The sequence below is a fragment of the Ursus americanus genome, unplaced genomic scaffold (genome assembly GCF_024610735.1).
Source record: "Ursus americanus isolate L20-20 unplaced genomic scaffold, mUrsAme1.1.p SCAF_96, whole genome shotgun sequence".
Taxonomy (NCBI): domain Eukaryota; kingdom Metazoa; phylum Chordata; class Mammalia; order Carnivora; family Ursidae; genus Ursus; species Ursus americanus.
Genome location: NW_028273678.1, coordinates 52,781 through 76,872, shown reverse-complemented (window position 1 = coordinate 76,872; position 24,092 = coordinate 52,781). Strand labels below are relative to the sequence as shown.

Sequence of the window (24,092 nt, the reverse complement as noted above, 5' to 3'; positions counted from 1 at the left end):
AAAAAAAAAAAAAATCACATACCCAACAACTGCATATTTATTATAAATAATATAAGCTCTACTGTACTGGTTTTTGAATATTGGTAAAGCTTAATTTTCTTAGTATCTTAAAGAATAATAAAAACAAGTGTTCACATATTGTCTTCCCACACCTCAGTAGATATCACCTTTGGCACCCCCTTGAGCATGGTTCCAATAGGGGAATCAGATGGATACCCCAAAATACTATACCATAAAAAAGTGTGAAGAGGCCTGTCACATCAGAGTGAGCAGAGTATTCTTAGAGGATTGTGGAAGCATTGCAAAAAGAAAGGAAAGCTGAGAATATTCAAGGGCTCCTGACCTAGATCCTGAGCCCAGCTTGGGCCATGCATCAATCCGGGCTTCAGTTCCTTGGCTGGTGTTTGTGCAAAGACTGCTTGATAAAAAGGCTGCGAATGGGGGCCTCTGTCCCCTCTGAAGCATCCATTTCCCAGCACCTCAGGCTGGGAAACATGCCATCCCATGATGTTAGGGACAGACACGTCTGACACATGGCCCAGAACTACCTTTGACTGTCCACACAATCAAGAGCGGAGTGGCAAGTGCCATGGATGTGGAGGCAGGACACTGAATCCTGGCTCTCTTGCTAACCAAAGGTATGACTACAGTCCCTCAGCTTCTCTGAGCCTCAATTTTCTCATCCGTAAAGTGGAATAATAAATGCCTTCTAGGATAGGGGTGCCTTAGTGGCTCAGTCTGTTAAGCATCTGCCTTCAGCTCACGGGTCCTGGGATCAAGCCCTGCTTTGGGATCCCTGCTCAGTGGGGAGTCTGCTTCTCCCTCCCCCTCTCCCTCCCCCACCCCACCCATGCTCACTCTTGCTCTCAAATAAATAAATGAAATCTTTTTTGAAAAATGCCCTCTAGGATATTAACAACTGCTAACATGTGTTGGGTTTTTCATTGTGCAGTACACGAATCATCTCATGAGCTCCTCATGACAACGTGATGAAGTAGATGCTATGATCGTTCCCATTTTGCAGGTGTGGAAACTAAGCCCCTACTCTACCCACTGCGCTCCCTGCTGACCTCCCAGTGCTGCCCGGGGGTGGACAACTAGGTAACCTGAACCCTGAGGTATGCACAAGGTACCCTTACACATCGTGTAAGATGTAGTCATTGTCCTCAAGTCTAAATTCAAACTATGCTTCTCTACACAGCCTTGAGGGTCAACAAAGTAGGATCTGGTTGGAAAGAAAAGGTGGAGAAAGAGAACTTTAAAGTTACCCTCGCTATTTTGGGTGTATGAGTCTGGAAAGAGCGCCAGGTGAAGAATAAGGAGACCAGCTCTGCCCGCACTTACACGCTGCGAATCTGGACACATCATTTGAGCTGAGGTTCCTTATCTCTTAGGGATCCTAATAAACGAGCTCTACGGGGTCTTCTTATTGACTATTTGCTAAACGCGCCGCAGTCTGGACTCTCCCTGCTGTCGGAGCAAGTGGCCTAGCGCGGCAGGAGCACCGGAGGCGCTGCTTGGGTCGGTGGGGGCTCACTCGGAAAAGGCCGCGTGGGGGCCCCAGCTACAGTGGATGGCGACTCTGGCCAGAGCTCTGGTGGGCTGGGCCGGTAATTACAAGGAAATATTGCAGAGAACGTTTCTGTTGTGGTTGTTCCCTCTGTTGACTTTGGGCAGTTCTGTCATTTTTGAACTGACCCTTCCCAGATGAGATCATCCGTTTTCAGCTGGGTAAAGCCAGAGCCTTGCAGCTGATGGGGTATTTGAATCCGCTGTGGTTCGGCCGCTGGAGGGAGGCCAGGGCAGCTGACCCCCCCACCCCACCCTAGCTTCAGGGAAGTGAGGCCAGGGCTGCAAACTTGCTGACAGTGGCCAGCGGCCTGCAAACCCAAACATCCTCCTCTCCTCCGCCTCAGGGGGGCAACCCGAAGAAAACCAAACCACTAGCTTTCCAGAGCAGGGAGTCTCCAGCCGAGCCCCCTCCCTTGGCTCACAGCCTCTTGGGGACAAGGTTACAGTTACAAATTGAGAACTGCTGACGTCTCCTTTTTGGTTGTTGTTTTAAAAACAAAACAAAACAAAACAAAACAAAACAAAACAAAACAAAAAACACAAAAAACAAAAAAACAAAAACCACATGTACGCTTTCCTTCATGACTTAAAGCTTCACATAGCTGATTCAGACCCAAAGGTATATATTTGCCTGCTTTGCTTTTCTTGTTTTCTCAAGTTTGAACAGTATGAACGCGGCCATTTAGGAGTCGGAGAGAAGGAAATCTCATCTGCGCAGACCTTTTTCCTAAACTTTCCAGTTTCTTTTGGCCTCTGAAAGCCAAATAGAGTCTTTTATGCCAAAGATTAGAAACATCTGGCCCTCACGTTTGAGCAAGGCTGGGCTGAAGTGCGCAGAGCCAGGTGGAATGGCCTGCCTATTTGAACTATGGAATTTAAAGCCTCGAGAGGACTAAAAGTTACTAAATTCAACCGCCTCGTCTTATAGATAAGGAAACAGGCCCAGAGAGGTTAGGACTTACTTAATGTCACATATCTTGTGAGTGTCAGAGGTGAAGCCAGAACCCGGAGATTAACTGGAGGAAACTTGCTCCCACCTACCGCTCCTTACATAGACCCAGGCACAGGGAGGAAACGAAAACAGAAAGAAAATGTTTATAAATATGCTTAAGCACTCTGTTTAACTATTTCCACTTGTGCTTGCTTCCGCTCAGTTCTCATCCACGGGCTAGCTGTGCTTCCTCAGGAGAAGAAAGGGATTCAGTGTTCCCAGAGCACCTACTATGTGGCAGGTGTTCGCGAGATTATTTCGTGGTGGAATTTTCACAACACCATGAGGGAGGCATTATTATACCTGTTTTGCAGAGGGTGAAACCGAGAGGTTAAGCGCACTTGACCAAGGTCACATGACTCAGAAGCGGTGGGGTCAGGATTCGAATCCAAATCTCTCCAATGCTGCAGCCTCCAGAGGGCCTGACACCACATTGCCGTGGTCACTGAGCGTGTCACAGTTTATAGTTTTATACTTTCCCGCTTTCAAAATCACAACCTCGTTTTCATAAGTATTACTTTGTGGACATAATCATTCATGCAACAAATATTTATTAAACAGCTTCTCCACGCCAGGCACGATCAAGACGCTGAGGCTATAGCCGGGAGCATTGTGCACGGATCCCCGCTCCCGGAGAGCACAGCTTCTATGGGCGGACGCAGTCGATAACCCAAATCCGTAAGTCAGTCTAGGTGACAAGTGCGAGGGCGCGAGGCGGGGCAGTGGTGGTGGGGGGGGAGAACAAAACAAGGCTGGGGAATAGGAAACGTTGTGAGCTGGGGGTGGGGAAGGTTAGCAATTCTAAATGGGATGGTCAGAGAAGGAAAGTCTCCTCTGTGACATCTGAGCAGATCTGAAGGTGCTGAGGGAACAAGCCAAATGGGTATCTGGGAGAAGAGGGAAGGGCAAGTTCAAAGTCACTGAGGCAGGAGAAGGCCTGGTGTGTTCAAAAACAGTTAGGAACCCTTAGGGCCAGAGTGGAGTGCGCAAGAGGAAAGATTATCCGATGGAGTCAGAGAGTAATGGGGGCCAGATGAGCCAGGGCATGGGACCAAGAAAAACACCAGCTTTTCTGCTGAATGAGAAGGCGGCCGTGGAAGCTTTTGAGTGGAGGATCGACACATTTTCATTTTTGAAATGATCCCTGTGACTACGGCGTTGAGAGTAGACCAGGGGATGGGGAGCGGGGCGGAAGCAGAAAGACACATTGAGAGGCCGTTGCAATAATTCGGGTGACAGAAGGTGTGACCGGGACCTGGGGAAGTGAAGGGTGCAATGAGGAGCGAGGCAACTCAGGGTGTATGTTGACAGTGGGACCAGGGTGATCACCTCCTGTCTCACGTGCCCGGGTGTCGCAGAGCATCTATTGTGGGATCTAGGTGTCCCAGCGGGCATTATCACAGATCATCTTTCTATTCACATTGCCACTCACACTCTTTGCATGTCTTCTTTCCTTAGGATGAACTCCTGGAGCTGGATCACTGAGTCAGAGAAGGGGACCATCGTTATGCTTCTTGTTCCATATTGTCTCCTCCTTAGTAGGCTCCGCCAGCAGGGCCTGAAAGATCCTTCATTTAAGATGCTCCGGAATTCCTCTCCTATCGCCAGCATCTCTCACCCTCTCTCCCACTAGGGTTTTCTTCTTTTTCGCCCTCTCCTCCTTCTCCTTTTGAGGAACTTATAAAAGGGAAGGGTAACAAAGATAGACAAAGTTTAGTGCTCGCTACGGACAGAGGTGAGCAAAGACATGGAGGGATTTCTTCATTTTTTTTCTTCATTTTTCCTCAGGGTCTTACAGCCCTGAGAAAGGGCCAGCTGCTTCCCTCAGTTAGATGGAATCTTCTGTAAGAATCAACAAACTAACAATACTGCTGACTTGGAGACCCCCCCTTTTTTTTTCCTTCTGGGGAGACCAATGGACTTAACAATTTCAATTATCTTCCACACTGGCCTCTGGTGCTAGATCAAACTGCCTCCCCTGAACAAACATTCCTCTCACCAGGGTGGGAAGTTCACAAACTTTTTGACTCGGTTTATTCCCCTCCCCCATCTGTTTGACTCCCCTGTCAAAGGATGCCCTTGCTTTCCACCATTCCAGAGCGGACTTGCTCAGTCTTCCCTATCCAATTTCATTCTAAGTATGGAAAAAAATGTTTTCATTATGTATTAGGGGCAGATGCATTCTTATGGACTGCAAGACCAGTTTGTCAATTTCTGCTGGTCCTAAATTTCATACAGAAATGCAAGAAACTCAGAATAGCCAGACGATCTTGGAAATGAACAAAGTTGGTAGACTCATGCTGAAAGACTTCAGTAATCAAGACGGTGTGATACTGGCATAAGGATAAACATTGGGATCGATGGAATGATTTAAGAATCCACAAGTAAACCCTAACAATTATGGTCTGTTGATTTTTGACAACGAGGCCAAGAAAATTCAATAGGAAAAGAATAACCTTTTCAACAAATGGTGCTGGAACAACTGAGTAAACACATGCAAACAAACTAAGCTGGACCTCTAGTAAATATCATACACAAAAATTAACTCAAAATGAATCACAGACCTAAATGTAGGGGCTAAAACTGTAAGACTTTTATTTTTTTAATTAATTAATTAATTAATTATTTTGACAGAGAGCACGAGCACATGAACAGGGGAGAGGCGTAAAGGGAGAGGGAGAAGCAGACTCCCCACTGACTCTGGGATCATGACCTGAGCCCAAGGCAGACGCTTAGCCGACTGAGCCACCCAGGTGCCCCAAAACTATCAGACTTTTAAAAGAAACCTTCAGAGTAAGTCTTTGTGGTCTTGGATTGGGCAATGATTTCTCAGAGAGAACACCAATACAAAAGATTGATGTGTTGAACTTCATCAAAATTAAAAGCTATTGTGTTCAGAGAATGCCTTGAGAAAAGCTGAAAGGACAGCCCAGAGAATGAGAGAAAATATTTGCAAATCATAAATCTGATAAGGGACTTGTATCTAGAATATTTAAAACTCTTACAATTCAATAATAAAAAGACAATTCAACTTAAAAATGGGCAGTTACAAGAGACTCTTTTCCAAAGAAAACATACAAATGGCTAATAACACAGAAAGTCATTAGGGAAATGCAATTTCACCCACTAGAATGGCTAAATAAAAAAAGGCAGACAATAACAATTTTTGGTGAGGATGTGGAGAAATTGAAATCTCATACACTGGTGATGGGAAAGTAAAATGGTGTAGCCACTTTGGAAAATGGTTTGGCAGTCCCTCTCAATGCTAAAAATAGAGTTACCATATGACCTAGCAATTCCAATCCTGGCTATCTACCGAAGAGAATGAAAACATATGCCCACATGAAAACTTGTACGTGAATGTTCATTGCAGCTTTATTCGCATAATAAAAAAAAAAGGAAATTACCCAAATGTACCGCAGCCAACAAATGGATAAACGAAATGTGATACAGCCATACAGTGCAATACTCTTTGGTAATAAAAAGTCACGAAGTACAGAAACAGGCTACAATATGGTGGAGCTTCAGAAACATTTTGCTAGGTGAATGATGCCGGGCACAAAAGACCACCTATCGTGTGAGCTCATCTATATAAAATGTTTAGTGCAGGTAAATCCATAGAAACAGAAAGTAGATTAGTGGTTGCCTAGAACTAGGGAGAACAAAAGGGGGGTGGGGGAGTGGAAACGGTGTGTGAGTGCTAACTGGTACAGGTTTCTTTTTGGGATAATGCAAATGTTCTAACATTAAGGTGATGGGTGCAAAACACTATATACTAAAATCATTGAATGGTGTACTTTAAAGGGGTGAGCTTTACAGAATATACATTTTATCTCAGTATAGCTATTTCTAAGAAGTGGCTGCTTGTTCTGGGAAAATGACGCCACATTGTTCTGTTCAGTGCCCTCAAAAAATTAGTTCATGTAATGCATGAAGGAACATGGAATGGGACTGGCCTACAGGGTCGCTAGTAATAAAAGCTGGAGACAGAGAGGGGCCAGGGGAAGAGGAGGACAGCATAAGGGACGGGGGAGGGATGATAAGGAATAGGCAAAGAGATGCACCCAGAAATGAAGACATAAATCGTCCTAAGGTTGGAAAGCCGGGCGGAAAAGGGAGAGGAAATGTGGGAATGGAATTTGCAGGGTATCTTTACGCTATAGGAATGGAGGTGGGATGGTTCAGAGCAAAACTGCAAAGCAAATAATTAAAAGAATAAAAACTTCACTGATTCGCTATGTGTATCATGCTGTGTAGAGCTGATGGGAATTACTCCGTGAACGTATGCGAGCACTGTAGATAATTGGGAAAGGAATCATGCTGCTGTTGCCAAATTTGTATCAAAGCACAATTATAATGCGATTCTGCAAATAGCCAGAAAAGATAAAGTGTTGACCCTTCTTAACAAAGCTGTGAATTAACATGAGGTAACTTTTAGGAAACTGCTTCTTTGTCTAAGCAGAAATCCACGTTTATAATCCTATTTGTATATCTCTTGCCCCTCAAGAAGGGTATTTTTAATTTCTAAAACTGTCTTCCCTAAATTAAAGCTTTTTAGAGAGATGTCGGATCTGAAATGTGTCCATTTTTTTAAATGAGGATTTTAAAATAAGAAACTTGTTGTATCTAGTAAGACACACACACTCGTGGAGGCACACACTGTCTCCCCAAAGTTCAAAGCATGGTGAGATACAGGTCACACCACTATTAGCCTGTCCCTGGCAGGTCATGGCCTTGCCGACTCAAGAGCCCACCTCCTCCTCACAGTGCGTCACATAGGGTAAAAAAGCCCGAGACAGATCAGCTGTGACCAGGGCTTACTCATCTGTACAGATGCTAGATGATGATAGTTATAATAATTAGCATGTGTAAAGGGCTTTGCGGTATAAATGCCACCACCGTGCATTTGATTTTCATTTAATTTTAATCTTCAGAGAAACCTCTTCTTTTTTCTCCCCAGGGGAGAGAATCAAAATTTAGGAATGAAGTGAGATCTCTCCTTGAGTATGTAAACATACCTAAACCTCTCTCGGTCTAAAAAAATGAAATCCATTCTTTACTTCACGTGCCCTCCAGCCAACTCATCTCTCTCCTCCTGAGGAAGCTTTTTCAAAAGCAGCTCACACTCATGATCTCCCCTTCTTTGCACTCATTTTGTCCATTTCCCTGTGTAAGTAATGTAGTGTGGCAGGGCAGGTCACAAGCTGACAGCACCTGGGGAGCACAGTCAGCCCGCTCTGTACAGCTTGGATCATGCCTGGTTATTAAACACAACTTGTGGGTTTAACAGAATGAGTCCTTGACCACTCAAGTCAGCGGGCAACCTCTGGGCAGGCAATCTGGCTTGGGAAGCATGTAGCATTCCTCTGAGCTTCAAGGAGCTTCCGATTCTTGGCTACTTCCCTGTCCTTCCTCTCTGAAAGGGAGGAAGAAAGGAAAGAAGGAGGGAGGGAGGGAGGCAAGGATCGTTTCAAAGCAAAATCATCTGACTACAGACTCCATTCCCTTTTTCCTTTATTAGGATCCATTCCAACTCACTGCTGTTGGGGCTGCTAAAACAGAGACCACGTTTTTGCCACTTTAGATCTGGCCTTGTAAGAGAAGAACTCTTTCCCTCACCTCACCTCCTATCAAAGTACCTACCATTCCTCCATTGAAATTTCATTAACGATCTAGATCTTGGAAGATTTTCTGGGACGAAGAGAACACAAAAGTGGAGCCTATCAGCAGAGGTGAGCCAGCAGAAGGGAAGGGGGTTTGCCCAAAGGCATGCTTCACCTGCTCCCCAGTGCTCCCAGGAGTCAGTCCTGGTCACTTACAGGAGAGGAAAATGGGGTGACAGAAGGCCATGAGTGAGTTCACAGCCTTGGTCCACAGTGAGTTCTCTCTCCCCTCCCAGCTGCACGAACCATATTTCCTGTTCTCTTATGTGAAGTGTGAGTCTGGCACTCTGTGAAGACGCAGTGCCCACTTTCAGCCAAGCAAAGCGGCCTTTCCTCCAGATTGACATGGCTGTGCCTCTTCTCAGTGCTCTGCTTCTCCAGCTGCAGAAGCAGGGCCCGGCTCCAACCTCCCCAGATCCGGAGAGAATGAACCACTACGAGGCTCTAGCAGTCCACGGAGTTCCCAAACTTACCAGTGTTTCAAATCTAAACATAGCTACTACCCACTTCCCTGCACTTTCCACCCGCTTCCCTATAATTCAGGCTGCTGAACAATCAGTACCTCCTTTGACAACAAAGGGGACAAGTGTGAAAAGCCAGGGTAGGCGATGGGCAAACTCAGAAAGTAGGTGGAACATTTCTCTGATGTGCCATCTCGTTCCTTTCTCCTGCTCCCTCTCCTGAAGTCAGCAGAGAGTCTGCAAATAGTCATGTGTACGTGAGTGTGAATTTCAAGTTCTCAAACGGTAGCTCATAGGGACTTGATCTTTCCTTATAAAATAAAACAGTTTCGGCCACCACGAGAAACAGCTTGTCTGGCAGGTAGCCAAAGGACTTTCAGGGACCACGGGGTCCTTCATCTGACCATCCCACACAGAGAGCTCCTTCGAAACATGCACAGAGCTGGACCAGGCGGAGCATCTGAGACGGAAGGTCCACAGTCATTCATTTCAGGGACTTTCCCCCAGCCTCTGCCTCTCTGGTGGCTTTGCTGTCATCACCCACCTACTTAGGCCAGACCTGGGGACACTCATGGGTGACCCAGGAAGGCTGGCTCAGGGGAAGTGGAGGACAGGCTGTGCTGATGATTTATTAAACGCTGTGGCTTCTTCCTCCTCCACAAGGCTCCTCATCAGAGGGTGCAGCTTGGGTCATGCTGGGCACTCAGCAGCTTTGTGGTGGGTATCGGTTTGTTCTTCCTCCCCTTTGCTTTCGATTCAGTGCTTTCCTGTTGCAGTCTGAGCAGTTCTATTTAACCACAGCCCCACAGCAGCTACCGCTGCATGCAAACTGGGTCCATCGGGGGGCAAGTGTAGGGCAACCCGAGGGGAAGAAAGGGCTGAGAGGTGAGAAAGGAGAGTGGTGTAAACCAGCTGGAAATGAAGAAAAAATTCCCAAGATAGAATGCCATGATGAATAACAATCCAGAAAACATTCCAGTAATTTAAAAAATATGTTCCAGCTCACATTCGGCTATGGTAAAAGTCAATCCTGATCTAAGTTAATCAGCTCAAATATATTTTCATTGGAACATACCTTTGGAGGTATTTTTCAAAGAAATAAGAAATCTATAGGTGAGATGAGGTGAACTGGGGTTTTAATTCAAGAAATAATTTAAAATTAAGTATCCAAATTCAGGTCTGATTCAGGAATAAGATAAATGACAATTTGGGGGTAGAATTTAGATTAGACAGGTTTGAGGCCCAGGCAAAGGAACAAGAGTTTGTGAAGGCCTAGAAGCAAGAGAAGGCAGCGTGTGTTTGCACCACGGGAGGCCAGCATGAGTGGAGCGCAGGCTGATGGCAGCTAGGCAGGTGACTGATCGTGGAGAGCTTACGAGCCATGCTAAGACGTTTGGACTCTAGCCTAAGAATAGTGGGAAGCAACTAAATGATTTTAAATGGAGGAGGTGAATTTACCAGAAGTGCATTTATAAAAAAAACCTTTCTCGTAGCTGGTGGAAAATGATCCAAGGGGAGAAAAACTAGAAGCAGGAAACCAGCAAAGACTTACAAAAGTCCAGAGGTGACTGCTTAGGCCAGGTGAGGATGAGAATAAGTGGGTAGATTCAAAGAAGTCGATTTTACTGGACTTGGTTATTGATTGAATGGAGAGAGTGAGCAAAAGAGAAATCAAAGATGAATCCCCGGTTTCTAGCTAGAGCAACTGGGTGGATGTTGTGGCATATATTAGGAAAAGGAACATCAGAAGAGGAATAGTCTGAGAAAGTGAGTTGATTAATATGACTTAGGAATATCCAATCAGACAGGTTCCAGAAGGTAGTTGTTATATTAGTGTGGAGTTCAGGGGAGATGAGATTTGGGAGTCAACGGCATATAACTCTCATAAAGCCATGGAAGAGAGGAGATTTCTCAGATGAGGTGTAGAGGGAAGACAGGCTGACATAGGACAGGGTCCTGAGGAACACCAACACCTAAGGAGTTGGTAGAGAGCTTGCAAAGGTGCCTAGGATCCATGAGGAAGGTAGGGGGGAATAACAGTGTGTGGAAACCACAGGAAGACGGTGAGTCTATCGAGGAGATTGATGGTGTCCGTTTCTGCTCAGTGTCAGGTAAGACAAAGATTGATATAGCCACCAGGTTTAGTAATGGGGGACATTACTGTCCTTCATGAAATCCCCGTCTGTACAGTGGGAGTCGGTGCCAGATTAGTCTGTGTGTGAGAGAGGGAGAAGTGAAGAATTAGAAATAGCAAGGCGTGCCGACTGTTTCCTCTCCCTCAAATGCCCTTCCACGCTTTACCTACTTGGTAAAATCTTCCTCCTTCCAGGGTAGGGGTGAAGTGAAGGATATTTATAAGCAAGCAAACACAAATCCAAGGAATATTTTCTTTTCCAGATGCAAATTCAGCCAGGGCTGGAAGTCAGGAAGTGGGTGACTTACTCCATGCTCACCAGACAAGAACTTTCAACCAATAAAGGAGGTCTGTACACTCTCTGGTGCCAGTGTGGGGGTGTTGGTCTACATTAAGCCAAGAATGTGATGCAATTCTTAGGAACAGGAAGAGGTTTAGCTGGGATGGGACGAGGACTCTGACTTGAGGGAGGTGGTAGAAGGAGTGGAGTGGGAAAGAGTAGTTTTTTTTTTTCAAAGAGCAGAGCTACCAATGAGCTGACAAAAGCAGAAGGGATTGAAAAACTATACCTGAAAGCCGTTCTACCCCATCTCTAATTACAGTAAAGCACACAGAAAAAGGATCAGATTCAGAATTGTACCACCTCTTGTACCACCTATTAGGGGAGAGAAAATACTCACCTCAGGACTCTCTTGCCACAAGGGACCCCCGCCTGCACTTTTCTCTTCAAGCAAGGAACAGCTATTCTAATCACGGATGAGAAAATTTATCAGTAAGATGGGGATAGTGGCTATCAACATACATGATAACATGTAGAAAAGCACCTTACATGCTATTTAAGAACAGTTCACGGTTGCCTGGGTGGCTCAGTTGGTTAAGCATTCAACTCTTGATTTCAGCTCAGGTCATGATCTCAGGGTCCTGGGATCGAGCCCCACGTTGGGCTCTGCACTGAGCATGGAGCCTGCTTGAGATTCTCTCTCTCCCTCCCCTCCATCCCTCCCCTCACTCACACTCTCTCTCTCTCTAAAAAAAAAAAGAATGCAAACAATGAATCATGGAACACTACATCAAAAACTAATGATGTACTATATGGTGACTAACATAACATAATTTAAAAAATTAAAGTAAAAAAATTTTGAAAAGAACAGTTCAAATGTTAGCTGCTGATGTTCTTACAAGGTATACAAGCACAAGCATATTTTTAAACAAATTTGAATAAGAAATATTAGATACAGATGACATTTGCTCTGAATGACACAGACGCATGTTATGGCAGACGTTTTTAGACACTGTTGGGAATCTTTCTTTGGACTTAACCAGTCATCTTAAATGGAAAGAATCAGCCCTGAACAACTTACTTTCTTCATGCTTAAAAAAAATTATTTAAGAATTGGTGCTCTGTGAGATCTAAAAATCTGGGGTTAAATGGAAAAACAAGGCCAGAGGTTTTTGGTTGTACAGGTCAAATCATTAAACTGAGATTAAAGAAATAGCCCAAATTATTTTCCTCAGAGGACAAAGAAAAGGCAAACAATTATTTTAAATGAGTGTATTTTTGTTATGGTATTTATTTATAGCAATGAGATTTGCCTTGTATGTCACATAAAGACCATAATTTTTTAAAAGCTCTTCTCTTTTCAGTATAGTTGTTTTCCAAACACTACATTAGACACTTTGAGGAAGTGGCAGTCTTCAGACTGGAGTTTTGCTGCCCTCTTCTGGGAACATGAAATCATAGCCCGAGAAATAGCCTGAGAAATGGACCTGAATACTGCCACACAACCAGACCAGGCAGAAAACGGCCCCATCAGTAATAAAATGATCACAAAGGAAGGTCGTTAGCTTCCAGAGGAACGAGCAGAATTGCATTGATGACCACTGCTTTCCTTGAACAGTTAGAATAGTCATGATAATAGTGATACACTGTGGTACTTAGAGATCCCTTCATGGCTCATAAAATCTTCGCGACCGTTATTGCATTTTTACCTGCTTTTATCCTCAAAGAGTGCACGTGAAGTGGGTGAAGCAGGTCTCATTCCCACTTTCCAACCATAGGAAACTGAGGCACATGGTACCTAAGTAACCTTAAGCCTTACAGCTACAGACTGGCAAGCTGGATTTAGAAACCAAGTCTCCTGGCTCTGGGTTCAGTATTTTCCAGCCTTCCCCACCACGTTCCCCACAGACCACTGCTGCATGTGACGGCGGTAGTTTGTCTCTGTTGTGGTTTCATATAAATCGCTATCCTTTTCCAGTAATGTCCATTTTACACTACGCTGTTTACCTAACTGATGAAAATAAATATACTGTTCTGTATAATTCTAGCAAGGCTACACTGCTATTGCAGCAAAAAGGACAAAAACAAACATATCTACATAAATCCCACAAGCAAGTGGATGGGCTGTAGCAGAACTTCTTAAACTTTTGCTCAAAAGTTCTTTAGTGTTTTGTTTTGTTTTTAAGAATCTTCAGCAAGCAGACTTCTGCAATAATAAGTCCCAACTCTGCTATGGGGAAAACTGAGTTTTGAGAAAGATGAAAGAAAAAATAATGACGAAAAAAAAAAAAGATGAAAACAACCAAGAAAAACCAGCTCGAGAGTCAACGTACTTTCATTCTAAAGTTCTAACTGTGCAAATAACATGCTTTGCATATTAATGTAAATGGCCGAACAAAAGGCAAATAAATATGCTCTTCAGTCCTCACTTTTATAGGGCTTACTACCTGCCTCTGCATGCCCAGCCCAACAAACCTCACTGCCTACCCACACTACTTGCAAGGGCGTCACTGGGAGTTTGGCAGGTGCAAACTGCCATCGGTTGCTCACAACTAAGCCTTAAACCAGTTTTTTTTTTTAAGTTCTTTTTTTAAGATTTTATTTATTTATTTATTTATTTATTTATTTATTTATTTATTTAGACAGTGCACACAAGCAGGAGAGGGGCAGAGGGGGAGAGAGAGACTCTCAAACTTTGCACTGAGCCCCACACTGGGCTCAATCTCACGACTGAGATCATGACCTGAGCCGAAATCAAGAGTCGGGTGCTTAACTGACGAAGCCACCCAGGCCCCCAAACCAGTTTCTTAACTCTAGCATGGTAAAATATGTCTTACTTTATATGGCATGGTGGTCAAGGTATTTATAATTGAACTGGAGTCACTTTTTCAGATGGCAATTTGGCAAGGGGTTGAGTGACATGAAAAGCTCGCTTAATATTATCCATACAATATACAAGCGTGATGCCTCTGTGGCCAACTGAAAACATCCCCAGACCGATATCTGCCAGTCTATTTGACTTTTGTACTTTCTCTTCAAGTCAAATTTGTCTCCACATCTTAATCTCTTCTCCCTCTTCACCTTCTTACTTCCAATTGTTTCTGCCCTAAACATTCAATTTCATTTGCTGTATTATCTCTCTTCCTTTTCTCCGATGTCTTCACCATATATTGCTAGAATCTTCCTGTTTTTCCTTTATTTTGTTTTTCTGTTTCATTTGCCTTTTCCCCTTCCCATCCCTTATTTAAGGTGGGGGGGAGGGGGGAGGCAGGGAGGGCCAGAGGGAGAGAGATAGAATCTCAAGCAGGCTCCACACCCAGCACGGAGTCTCAGTAAAAACTCATTGTGCAAGTACTTTCTATTCAGCCACGATGTCCGTGTGTGCAGGTAGTAGAAAAAGAGTATTCAATACACAACACTCAGGGAGTCCTGATTCCATCACTAGGAGTCTTTGAAGGTGAACTTCACCCAACGAGAGATGACTGGGAAATTTTGGCTTTCGAACAGCTGGTCACTGTTGAATAGACTCAATTGTAGATGTAAAACAAAAATCTGGGAGTGGAGCAGGTGGGAAAAATAGGAATAAGCAGCATCTGTTTCACTGGGTGGAAACAATAGTATACGAAGAGTCAGGTTAAGACGGAGGTAAAGAGAAAATAGAATAATGTCAAACGTTTGAGGTTGAGGGGTCACTTACAACTTAGAAACTGAATGTGAAAAGTTTGACAAGCTAATACGGAACCAAAGATGCCCAAAAACTTTTGGTGCAATGTTCAGCCCTACCTCTACAACCTTCTTAAACACCACACTCACATATAGGCACACATAAGAAGAAAAGAAAGCAAATACCACAGAACGACAAACAGATGAAATTTTTCCCCCATAAGTTAACTATAGCCTAAAAGAGATGGAGACTCAGTGTTAAATATGGCGAGAACAACCAAGAAGATTTACTTTACTGTATACCCTGATACATCAAATCAACCATGATAGTAGGGATTAGAGCACCAGATGCAAAAAATACACGAGTCGAATCGTTGAACGCTACATCAAAAACTAAAGATGTACTATATATTGGCTAATTGAACATATTAATTAAATAAAATTCACAAGTGCACAATGATTGTCAAAACAAATACTTTAATGATATAGAATGGGGAGGAAATATTCTTTTCCACAGCACAATGCCAGCAAATACACATTGTATAGGAAGGATAAAGTTAGATAGAATTCTTCCAATGTACAAACACAGATACGGTTATGATGCACCACAGGGATCATTACAGATGGCAAAATTTTAGAAAAAGACTTTAGAGAAGAAGATCTTCATACATTCTCAGAGAACCCCTTGCCAAAATGCTAATTTTAGAAGAAAATCATGTGTCCTGCTATGAACAGATCTGATAGGCCCTCCATAGCAAAGTAACCAATGAAGCTGTCACAAGAATGGTGATGGGCAAACTTGGACCCTCTTGGTCTCCGGGTGGGCTGAGCTGGGACACACACAGCGTTAACTATGGAGTGTCCTGGCCAGAGGGTTAGGCTGAATTTAGTCAGGAGGAAATGATCAGACAACTTCAGGATGTAGACCCTTAAGCCAAGACATCTGACTGTCCCCTACAAACAAGGAAATGTCACCACCAGCAGACACAGCCACCTAAGGGTGAGGAGATGTTTTGGGTTCAAAAGGACTAAAAAAAAAAAAAAAAAAAGGAACACATTCTTTTTAGTCCTTTGGAACCCAAAATATCTCTTCTCGCTTGTGTCCTCTCTTCTATGTGGTGACACTGACTGTTTGAAGAAAGTCCAGTCATCTTGTTCAATGATCTACATTCTCAAGTTGTCTGGTAACTTCCTCATGCTCAAATTCAGGCTAAACCTTACCAGCAAGAACACCTCATAGTTAATGCTGTCTGCTCCTAGGGCAGCCCATCTGGTGGCCCAGAATGTCCAGTTTGACCTGTGGTCTTTTTCCATGGTGCTCCTGACTCAGGTTCTCTGCAGGGTGGAATTGAGAGCAGCAAGACTTAAGGTCTGTCAAAACTGTGTCATCTAGTCAGGCATTGGTCTCCTGAGGGATTTCTCACAACTGGAGCTGAAGGCTAGAATCTCTCTCATCAAAGCAGTCTTTTGCAGTCAAAATCACAGAGAATGGCTTGTGACTGTGATGTTGATTCTCAGCAAAGGATCCCACCTGTGCTGTGTTTGGGCTTTAAGTTGATTTGCTGTTCTAGATTTCTTTTCATCAAGTGGAAAATGATGGGGTTTTGTGATGGGGTTTATGATGGGGTTTTCTTCACATGAGGAATCTCTTAGTTTCTGAAGTACTTGGTATCTGAGAGAGAAAGAGAGAGAAATCAAATGTGAGTCTTGGTCAGATGGCTGAGCCTGGAGGGGTGGCTACCTGGTGACAGATGCCAGGAGCAAGCTGAACCCCTGTCCAGAAGGAGCCTAAAGGGGGGAGCCGCAGGCAGCCTGAGGGGGAGAGTGAGAGCCACAGGTCAGAAGTAATACCTCACTAAACTGAGCGTCAGCCTGTGTTGCAGGATCCAGGGACCCCTGTGCTCCCCCACTCCCCAGCGGAAGCCTGGTGATATCCCAGCTCAAGGCTGCTGTGAGCTTTGGCCAGATCCCAACTACCCCTTCCTCAGTAGCCACTTCACTCTTGAGCCCCCTTCATCAGAATCCCAAGTGATGGCTTTCTCACACCTCCCAGAGAGGGATGCACCTAGCACCCAGCACACACGTTCAGAAACAGACTTTTGTAGGAAGGAGGGGACCCTTGGCAGACAAACACACCCCCTTCTCACCCTTGTCCCAGTCTTCTGAGGAGGAGGCCAGGCTATGGAATGAGTCCCAAAATGTCAGAGCCAACAGGGGCCTCAGCCTATCTCCAAGTTCCTTTCTGCCATGTGCATATGAGGACCTCCTAAAGCCATGTGACCTGTGTCTGAAAACCCTGGACTGAAACCCTGGCTCAGGCCCTGTGCAAACATGTGGGGAAAGGGAGAGGAAAGCCTCTGATCTGGAGGTGTGGGCAAGCAGTAGACATTCTTGGTCACTTGGCTGGAGAGGAACAAGCCCAAAGGGGCAGAGGAAAGAGCTCAAGGAGGAGAAACTCAAAGGGGAATTCACAAAAAGAGAGCAGGGGTGTTACCATGGCCCTAGTCATTTTCACTCAGGGACGCCAACATTCTCTGAAGGTAATCTCACACAGGATAGCCCTTAGGGCATTTCTAGGACTATTCTCAATGCAGAGACTCACCAAACTCTGAAGTGAAAATGAAAACGCATTCGTTTTAGCTCTCTAGATTCTCATCCCTTCTTTTCTAAAGTTTCCCTAAAGAAAGAGTCTCTCAGTGTTTACCCTGGTATACAGAAGGACCTGCAAATGGGTTGATATAGGAGAATGAGACCTAAGGTTCTTTACTGAGATGTTGTATAAGGACAAAATTTGATTAAAATATTTTTTTTTCAGTCTGCAGTGAACGTGCAGGGGGCTGTGAAATCCACTCAGTGACTAGTGAACTGTCGATTTCATTGGCATAGGAGTAGAGCACTAAATTCTTTGACCTTTGATCAGGGAAGAGATTATGTTTTGGACTCTGGGTATCTATGTAATATTTATTTTTTTCTTTTCTTTTTTTCTTTTTTTCTTTCATTTTCTTTTTTTACTTATTATTCTGTTTCGTTAGCCAGTGTATGGTACATCATTAGTTTTTGAGGTTGTGTCAAATGATTTATCAGTGACGTATAACACCCAGTGCACATCACAACACGTGCCTTCTACATTATAGGGGCTGAGGAGAAACCTAACTCCAGGCAGTCCGGTGTGGCACTCCCAGCTGTGACAGGTTCTCATTTAGTTTTTCTCATGGGGGCTCTTTCTCCTCAGCTTTAGCACTTCTTATTCACATGGAGAAGTTGAGGGTTACGTGTCCTCCTAGGTCAGATTCCCTGAACGACCCAGGAGGAGAGTCCTTTTGCAAGTGACTCATTAAAACAGTGCTCCTGGGAGCATGAGGCCTCAGAGTTGGGCAAGCAGGGAAGGAAGGCAAAGAAGCCGAGAAAGTGTGTGATTTCCGGCAAAGTTCGCGTGTTTGGCGACATGTTTAACTGATGCTGCTCTGCTGAGGAGGGCCATGGGGCCTGCTTCCCCGTGGCCATGAGTGGAGGGGAGAGGGGATCTCAGGACGGCCCCAGCAGGAACACAGCAGAGTTCAGATGCAACCAGGTGATGGAGATGGCAGGGCCGGCAGGGTGGCAGTCCCTAGGGAAACAGACGGAAGCCCAGACAGAGGTAGCACCAGCTGTGGGAGTGACCAAACGAGGAAGACAAGGCAGTGTGAGTGTGTTGGGGGGTGCAGCTATCATCTGAAGGACAGCAATAGGAATCCATGCCCCAAGAGCCACAGGGGGCGTGATTACCTCCGTTCCCTAAGCCAGAGGGCCACGGAATCTGCATGCGAGTCTCCACCGGCCAAACTGCAGTTTTCTCTTGGGAATCTTCTCTTCCATGACACCGAGGGCTTTCCTGTGGCCAAAGACTTGACACTCACACTGGCTGTCCCTCGAGGCCTCAGCGGCATCGCCCTCCAGCTTGGGAGGGTTCTTCACGTAGAGGGAAGCATCCAAACCCAGCTCTGGAAGGAAAAGCACATCAACAGGATCTGCTGTTATTCATGATCTTTCTGATCCTCCACCCACACTGACGTCAAAGGACGACATCGGACAGAAGGAGCAAGGCCATCCGAGTATTCAGAGGGGAGGGGAAGCCAATGGACACGCTTTGATTATTTCCTGTTTTGTTCATCTCTCCCACACTACCTGCATGGATAAGAATGCCAGAAGGCCAAAGTGCTTGCAGTTGACAAAAGTGAAATCAGAGAATCAGAACTGGTAAAAACAAAGAGTTCCGGAGAAGAAAAGACAAAGGCAGGGCAATCAGGCTGGAAAGAGGCTGTGCTATTGGTGGGAAGAGACTGTAGACATCAGCTAAAGTCAAGGTTGAAGGGAAGCCTTTGGGGAGCAACCAGGGAAGAGAAAGCTGGGGAGTTGACACAACACGTGTCAACACGTGGTGCACTTCATACGTGTACACTCTGGATAATACACACACGGATTATACATCGTGTATGTGACCTGAGATACAAATGTGTGTGTCTGTATGTACATATGTACCTAATTCAGTAAATGATTAAATAGGGATCTGGGGGACACGGAACCTAATATTCTAACCTCCCTTCTGGTCAGTTGAAATTGGAAAAAATACACAAATCCAAGGACAATGAGGAAAGGGGTGGAAGAAACAGGTAACCTGTTCAACACCACGGAGGGATTACAGGGGGGAGCAGGTGGGAACAAAACAGAGTAAAACCATCTGCCATGGCGTGACAGTTTGTATTCGCCCCCAGTTAATAGGGGTGTATCACAATCCCCAATGTGATGGTTTTGTGGGGTGAGCATCGGGGCGGCATCCCCCCTAGGAGGGATCCGTGCCCTATAAAGGAGACCCCACAAAGCTCCCTCACTCCTGGGAGGACAAGGGAAGAAGGCGGCTACCTCCGAACCAGGAAGGCAGTGTCACCAGGCCCCAAATGTGCACCTGTTTGATTGTGGTTCTACCGCACCTGCAGAACTGTGAGATCACAACTTCTGTTGTTGACAAGGCAGTCTGTCTGTGGCATTTTTTTTCTCAGAGCCGGAATGCACAAAGAACCCGGCATGGAGCCTGGTTTCCTGCTCAGGCCTCTGTGGAAGTTGAGTCACAGAGAGAGGAACTGAGCCAGCGGGGTGAGTCGGGGCCACGACAGTGGGTGCCATGGAGAAGTGACAGAGAGGCTCGAGGGGGAAGACAGTAAGTACGTCAAGTTCTAAGGCCCTTGTCGGGGCTGTGCTTCCCCGAACACTCCCTGAGCTCTTTCTCTGGGGCCTCTCCCCGGTGCCATAGTCTGCTGCTTATGTCACCTCCAACTGAGAACTGCATCTCCTCATTTCTCAGGTAGTTCTGACAGAGGAGCCCCAGGCCACCCCAGGCTCCAGGACAGGGCACTGAATGCAGGAGGTTAAGGAACGCACGACCCAGGGGAAGGTCAGAAAGCTCAGTCTTCAGGAAATCTGAGCAGAGGTGGGTCCTGATGAAGAGGAAGCTGGGGACGAGGCCCCAGAGATGAGGGGAGATGATGAACTAGACGGAGGATCAGAGGAGAGAGTGACGTGTGCACTTCATGTAAGAAAGGGGCCACTTATGTCCTTAGAAAAGGGAAAAAAGAAAAATAAGTGGGAGACAGTGTTGTGAGGCCAGTATTACCATTGTGACTGTGAGCACCGAACAGGGAAGATTGCCTTGAAGATGTCATAGGAGAGAAAACTGGGCACACGAGCCTTTCTGAGAAAGCTAGGGAAGATGGGGTCCAGTGAATGTGGAGCCGCTGACAACTGCCCCACCCCCCATGAAACAATGCCCCGAAACCATTTGCCGAGTGCTAAAGCCCCACAGCGACCCACAAATTAGACATGACAAATTCATAGATGATGTCAAGCAATTTCTGTTGAATCAGGCCCCCCAGAATTTATGCCGTTTCTTCTTTCCCGTATCGATGGAATGGAGATACTAGTTTTGCGCTTTCCGATGAAGGGGCAGAGGGGAAACTAGGTAAGAGGATGAATAAGTTGGCCACTTAAAGAGCTAGGAAGTTGCAAACCCAGGACCCGGGGCAGAGCTGATACTAAACACCGGGCTCTTGCTGACCTCGCTGGATTGGAGCATCATGGGGTTCGACCTCACCCCGTTGCTGCCTCCAGCTACAAGTCTGTGACAACCAACATAGGGACTAGAACTTCCTACTCCCCGTCCCTCTCACCTTGGAAGAGCGGCCATTGGTTCCCAGAACCCATCTTGGCATCCAGGCTCCCGATGGCAGAGGAGAGGCCGAGCCTGGCTCTGTTGTCACCACAATCCAACTGCTGTTCCAGCCGCTGTCGCAGAGAATTGGCCACCTGGGTGCTTGGCTGTGTCTGTGCTCCTGACATTTGCACCTTTGCCATTTGGAAACTCACATTTCCACTCGATGGGCCCTGGTGATGGGGAGCCTGCATCGGGGCTGAAGCAAGAAGAGATTTCAATGGGATCCACCCCAGGGCTCCTTAGCTGAGCACTCCCAGAACACCCATGTCTGATGTCCCTTCCGGTCTGAGACCCCACCCTGCGAGCAGGTACAAAGGTAGACACCATGTGTATGAAGGAGATGTCAGTGTTGTGTCCGAGCCTAGGGATGCTGAAAAGGCAGGTGCCCAGCCTGCAAAGTCCCTGAGGTGAAAATCACCCCTTTCACTCCACCAGGCCTTGGCATGGGCACACAAGTTCATTCCTATCATTCCGTTAGTCGTAACCTTCTTCCTACAGCCTGGAGAGAGTAGGTCCTAGAGAGTTCTCAGGGCATGGGGAGAAGGAGTTGCCAGTGGGAGCTGGGCAGCATTACAGGGGTGCCAGGCAGCCAAGTGAAGAGCCTCCTGGGGACCCCTCATGACAACAGAAAAGGCCCGGGACCTCTCAGCTCTCATTGCTTTTGTATGGAGCCTCATGGAGACATTGATCTCTCAGAGGGGCTGGAAGAGCTACTGGCTCTGCTCACAGGACAGAGTGACTGACAGGGTAGGAGTTGGCAGATGTGTGGCAGGGTCACAGGGATCTCTGGGGGCAGTCTTGCAACTTTTTTGTTTACATTTACAACTGTTTCAAATAATTTGGTACAAAAGGAGAGAGGACAGGACCAACCCCATCCCCACATAGGCCCTGACAGGACCGAGTGGAGACCAGTGTGCAGTCTGAGCTGGTGAGGGTCTGAGATCCTACTAACCACTGGCCAGGGGTCCTGGGAAAGTGATATGACGTTGCTGAGTCTCAGCACCCTCGGCTCTCACAGGAGATGCCACACCGACTGGAGAGTGACCTGTGAGGACACGAGGGGCTCCAGCACAACAGCGCTGCTGCTGAGCGGGCACGGAAAGGGACGTGGCGGACAAACGAAGCAAAGTAACTGTGTGTTTCATTTCTGCTTCCTGAATTGCTGTAATCCTGAGGAGGCCTTTGCTTCTTGGCCCCTCCGAGAGGAATGGGAAACAGGGGAGAAGGTGGTGCTAGGGTGGAGAGACTGTTAACTGACCAAAAAGATGAAGGAAAAAAATGTTTCATGGCCAATTTCACTAGACAACATTGACACAGTGAGGAACCTCATAGACTCCTTGCTGCTCGTACAAGGTGATTTGATGAGCAAGGAAAGTCGGCTAACAACGCAAATGCTTCTCCCAGAAGCAAAGTCCGAATTGTAGCCTGAGTGGGAAGAAATGAGAATTGGGTGTTAGCCTGCACTCCTGTGCGAGTGTGACCCAAGGGGGTCTTGCTGAGCAGGCAGCACTTTTCTGAAGATTCTGAAGAGGGGAACAACTCTGCTTTGCTCCAGAATGAGGCCAATACCCACGGCAGGTGCACGGACCGTTGATCCTTTACATGACATTATGCTACCGAGAGCAACACTTGACGGGGAGAAAATCACTGAAGCTGCACACAGGGTGGAAAGGACACCATCCGTGGAGGATGGAAAACCAGGGCTAGAGCTTCGGCTTCACTGAAACCACGGGGTCCAGCTAGGACTGGGTGCTCGGGATCTTCTATCTAAATGCTGAGCATTCTGGGCTCCCCAGAAGCCAAAACTTTGAGCTCAGCAACAATATCACAGATGCTGCAAATATGGAGCACATGCAAATCTGTGTGGAGAGCCAGACAGTTTGCAGGACACTACACCAGATATACAACTGGCAATAGAATCTCATGAGTAGCAGAAGTCGGTTCTTACAAAAAAAGAAAGAAAGCAAGAAAGCAAGAAAGAAAAAGGAGAGAAAAGAAAGAGTCCTGTTACCCAGATATCTACAGTTGACATAGTGGTGGCTGAAGGTTTGCTCTCTTCCCTGCATTTCTCCTCTCTAAACTGACTTGGTACCAAGGGCCTGCACTTGGGAGGGAGCTTGGTGGCAGAGGGAAGTCTGGGACAGAAGGAAAGGAAAATTGTCTGACCCACATGATGCCTTTTCTTTTTTTTATACACTCCCCGCCCAGTGTGGAGCCCAACGTGGGCCTTGAACTCACAACCCTATGATCAAGACCTGAATGGAGATCAAGAGCTGGATGCTTAACCAACTGAGCCACCCAGGTAACCCAGTGTTTTTGAAATGATATCCAAGAGCAGAGTTCAAACCAGTTTGAGTCTCCAGGATCTGTTGGCAGGGATGCACATCTCAGCCAATTTAGGTTGTTGGATACAGAGAAGACAGGCTTCCTGACCTCCCCCCCACCCAGGATGTTGTGCCCCTCACAATGGGAGTACTTACCATCCACATCCAGACCCAAGAAGGGTTCCTGCTTATCAAATGTGAATGAAGCACTTGTGTAAGGTCTGCAGGTGTCTGGCGGGTCATGGCCAAATGAAGAAGTCAAATAACAGTCATCCAGGGAGTCCTGTGGGTCTTCATTTTCTTCTGTCACGGGCAGCTCCCTGTGGAGCCTTGTGTGACAGTCAGGACTGGAGATGCAACAAGAAAGTTGAGTCAACATGGAGTCCCAGCTGCTTTGGGCGGCAGGGAGGAAGCACTGGGCATAGAAAAGAAATGCGAAGTCTTCTTCCCATGAACCTTTCTGCCTCCATCTGGGGCCAGAGTGTGGATGTACCGGGGATAGATGAGGCAGGCAGGGAGGGAGCAAGAGCTGGAGGGGCCCAGAGCATGGCCAGAATGGGAGACTAAAGGGAAGGAGTCTGAACCACCCCAGCACACAGCAGTCACAACACACAGCACACTCAGAAAACAATAAAACCAGCATCAACACTTTTGCATACGTTTTGTTGACATTTACAGAAAGCACCAAGACAACCCCAGACTGGCAGCATTGTAGATTCCTAGAAAGCTCGTGTGTCCGAGGCCTACTTGTCTAAACACT

At 46.2% G+C, this 24,092-nt stretch overlaps 1 protein-coding gene and 1 long non-coding RNA gene across 2 annotated transcripts in view; one reads left to right on the top strand and one right to left on the bottom strand.

Moving 5' to 3' along the window:
• The window catches only part of LOC148106711 (uncharacterized), a 31,805-nt gene extending 20,258 nt beyond the window's left edge, over positions 1-11,547 (top strand). Inside the window, exons 4-9 of the long non-coding RNA XR_015723600.1 lie at positions 1,025-1,118; positions 3,125-3,241; positions 4,022-5,356; positions 8,085-8,295; positions 11,085-11,169; positions 11,424-11,547. This is a non-coding gene — a long non-coding RNA (uncharacterized LOC148106711). The remainder of the gene's footprint in view (positions 1-1,024; positions 1,119-3,124; positions 3,242-4,021; positions 5,357-8,084; positions 8,296-11,084; positions 11,170-11,423) is intronic.
• A 3,677-nt stretch (positions 11,548-15,224) lies between these two features.
• The window catches only part of LOC123803505 (NBPF family member NBPF4-like), a 53,615-nt gene continuing 44,747 nt past the window's right edge, over positions 15,225-24,092 (bottom strand). Inside the window, exons 20-23 of the mRNA XM_087860561.1 lie at positions 23,489-23,679; positions 20,965-21,204; positions 18,530-18,744; positions 15,225-16,436 (exon numbers count right to left, since the gene is read on the bottom strand). Coding sequence (XP_087716687.1) covers positions 18,539-18,744; positions 20,965-21,204; positions 23,489-23,679 — 637 coding nt within the window. The 3' untranslated portion in view covers positions 15,225-16,436; positions 18,530-18,538. The remainder of the gene's footprint in view (positions 16,437-18,529; positions 18,745-20,964; positions 21,205-23,488; positions 23,680-24,092) is intronic.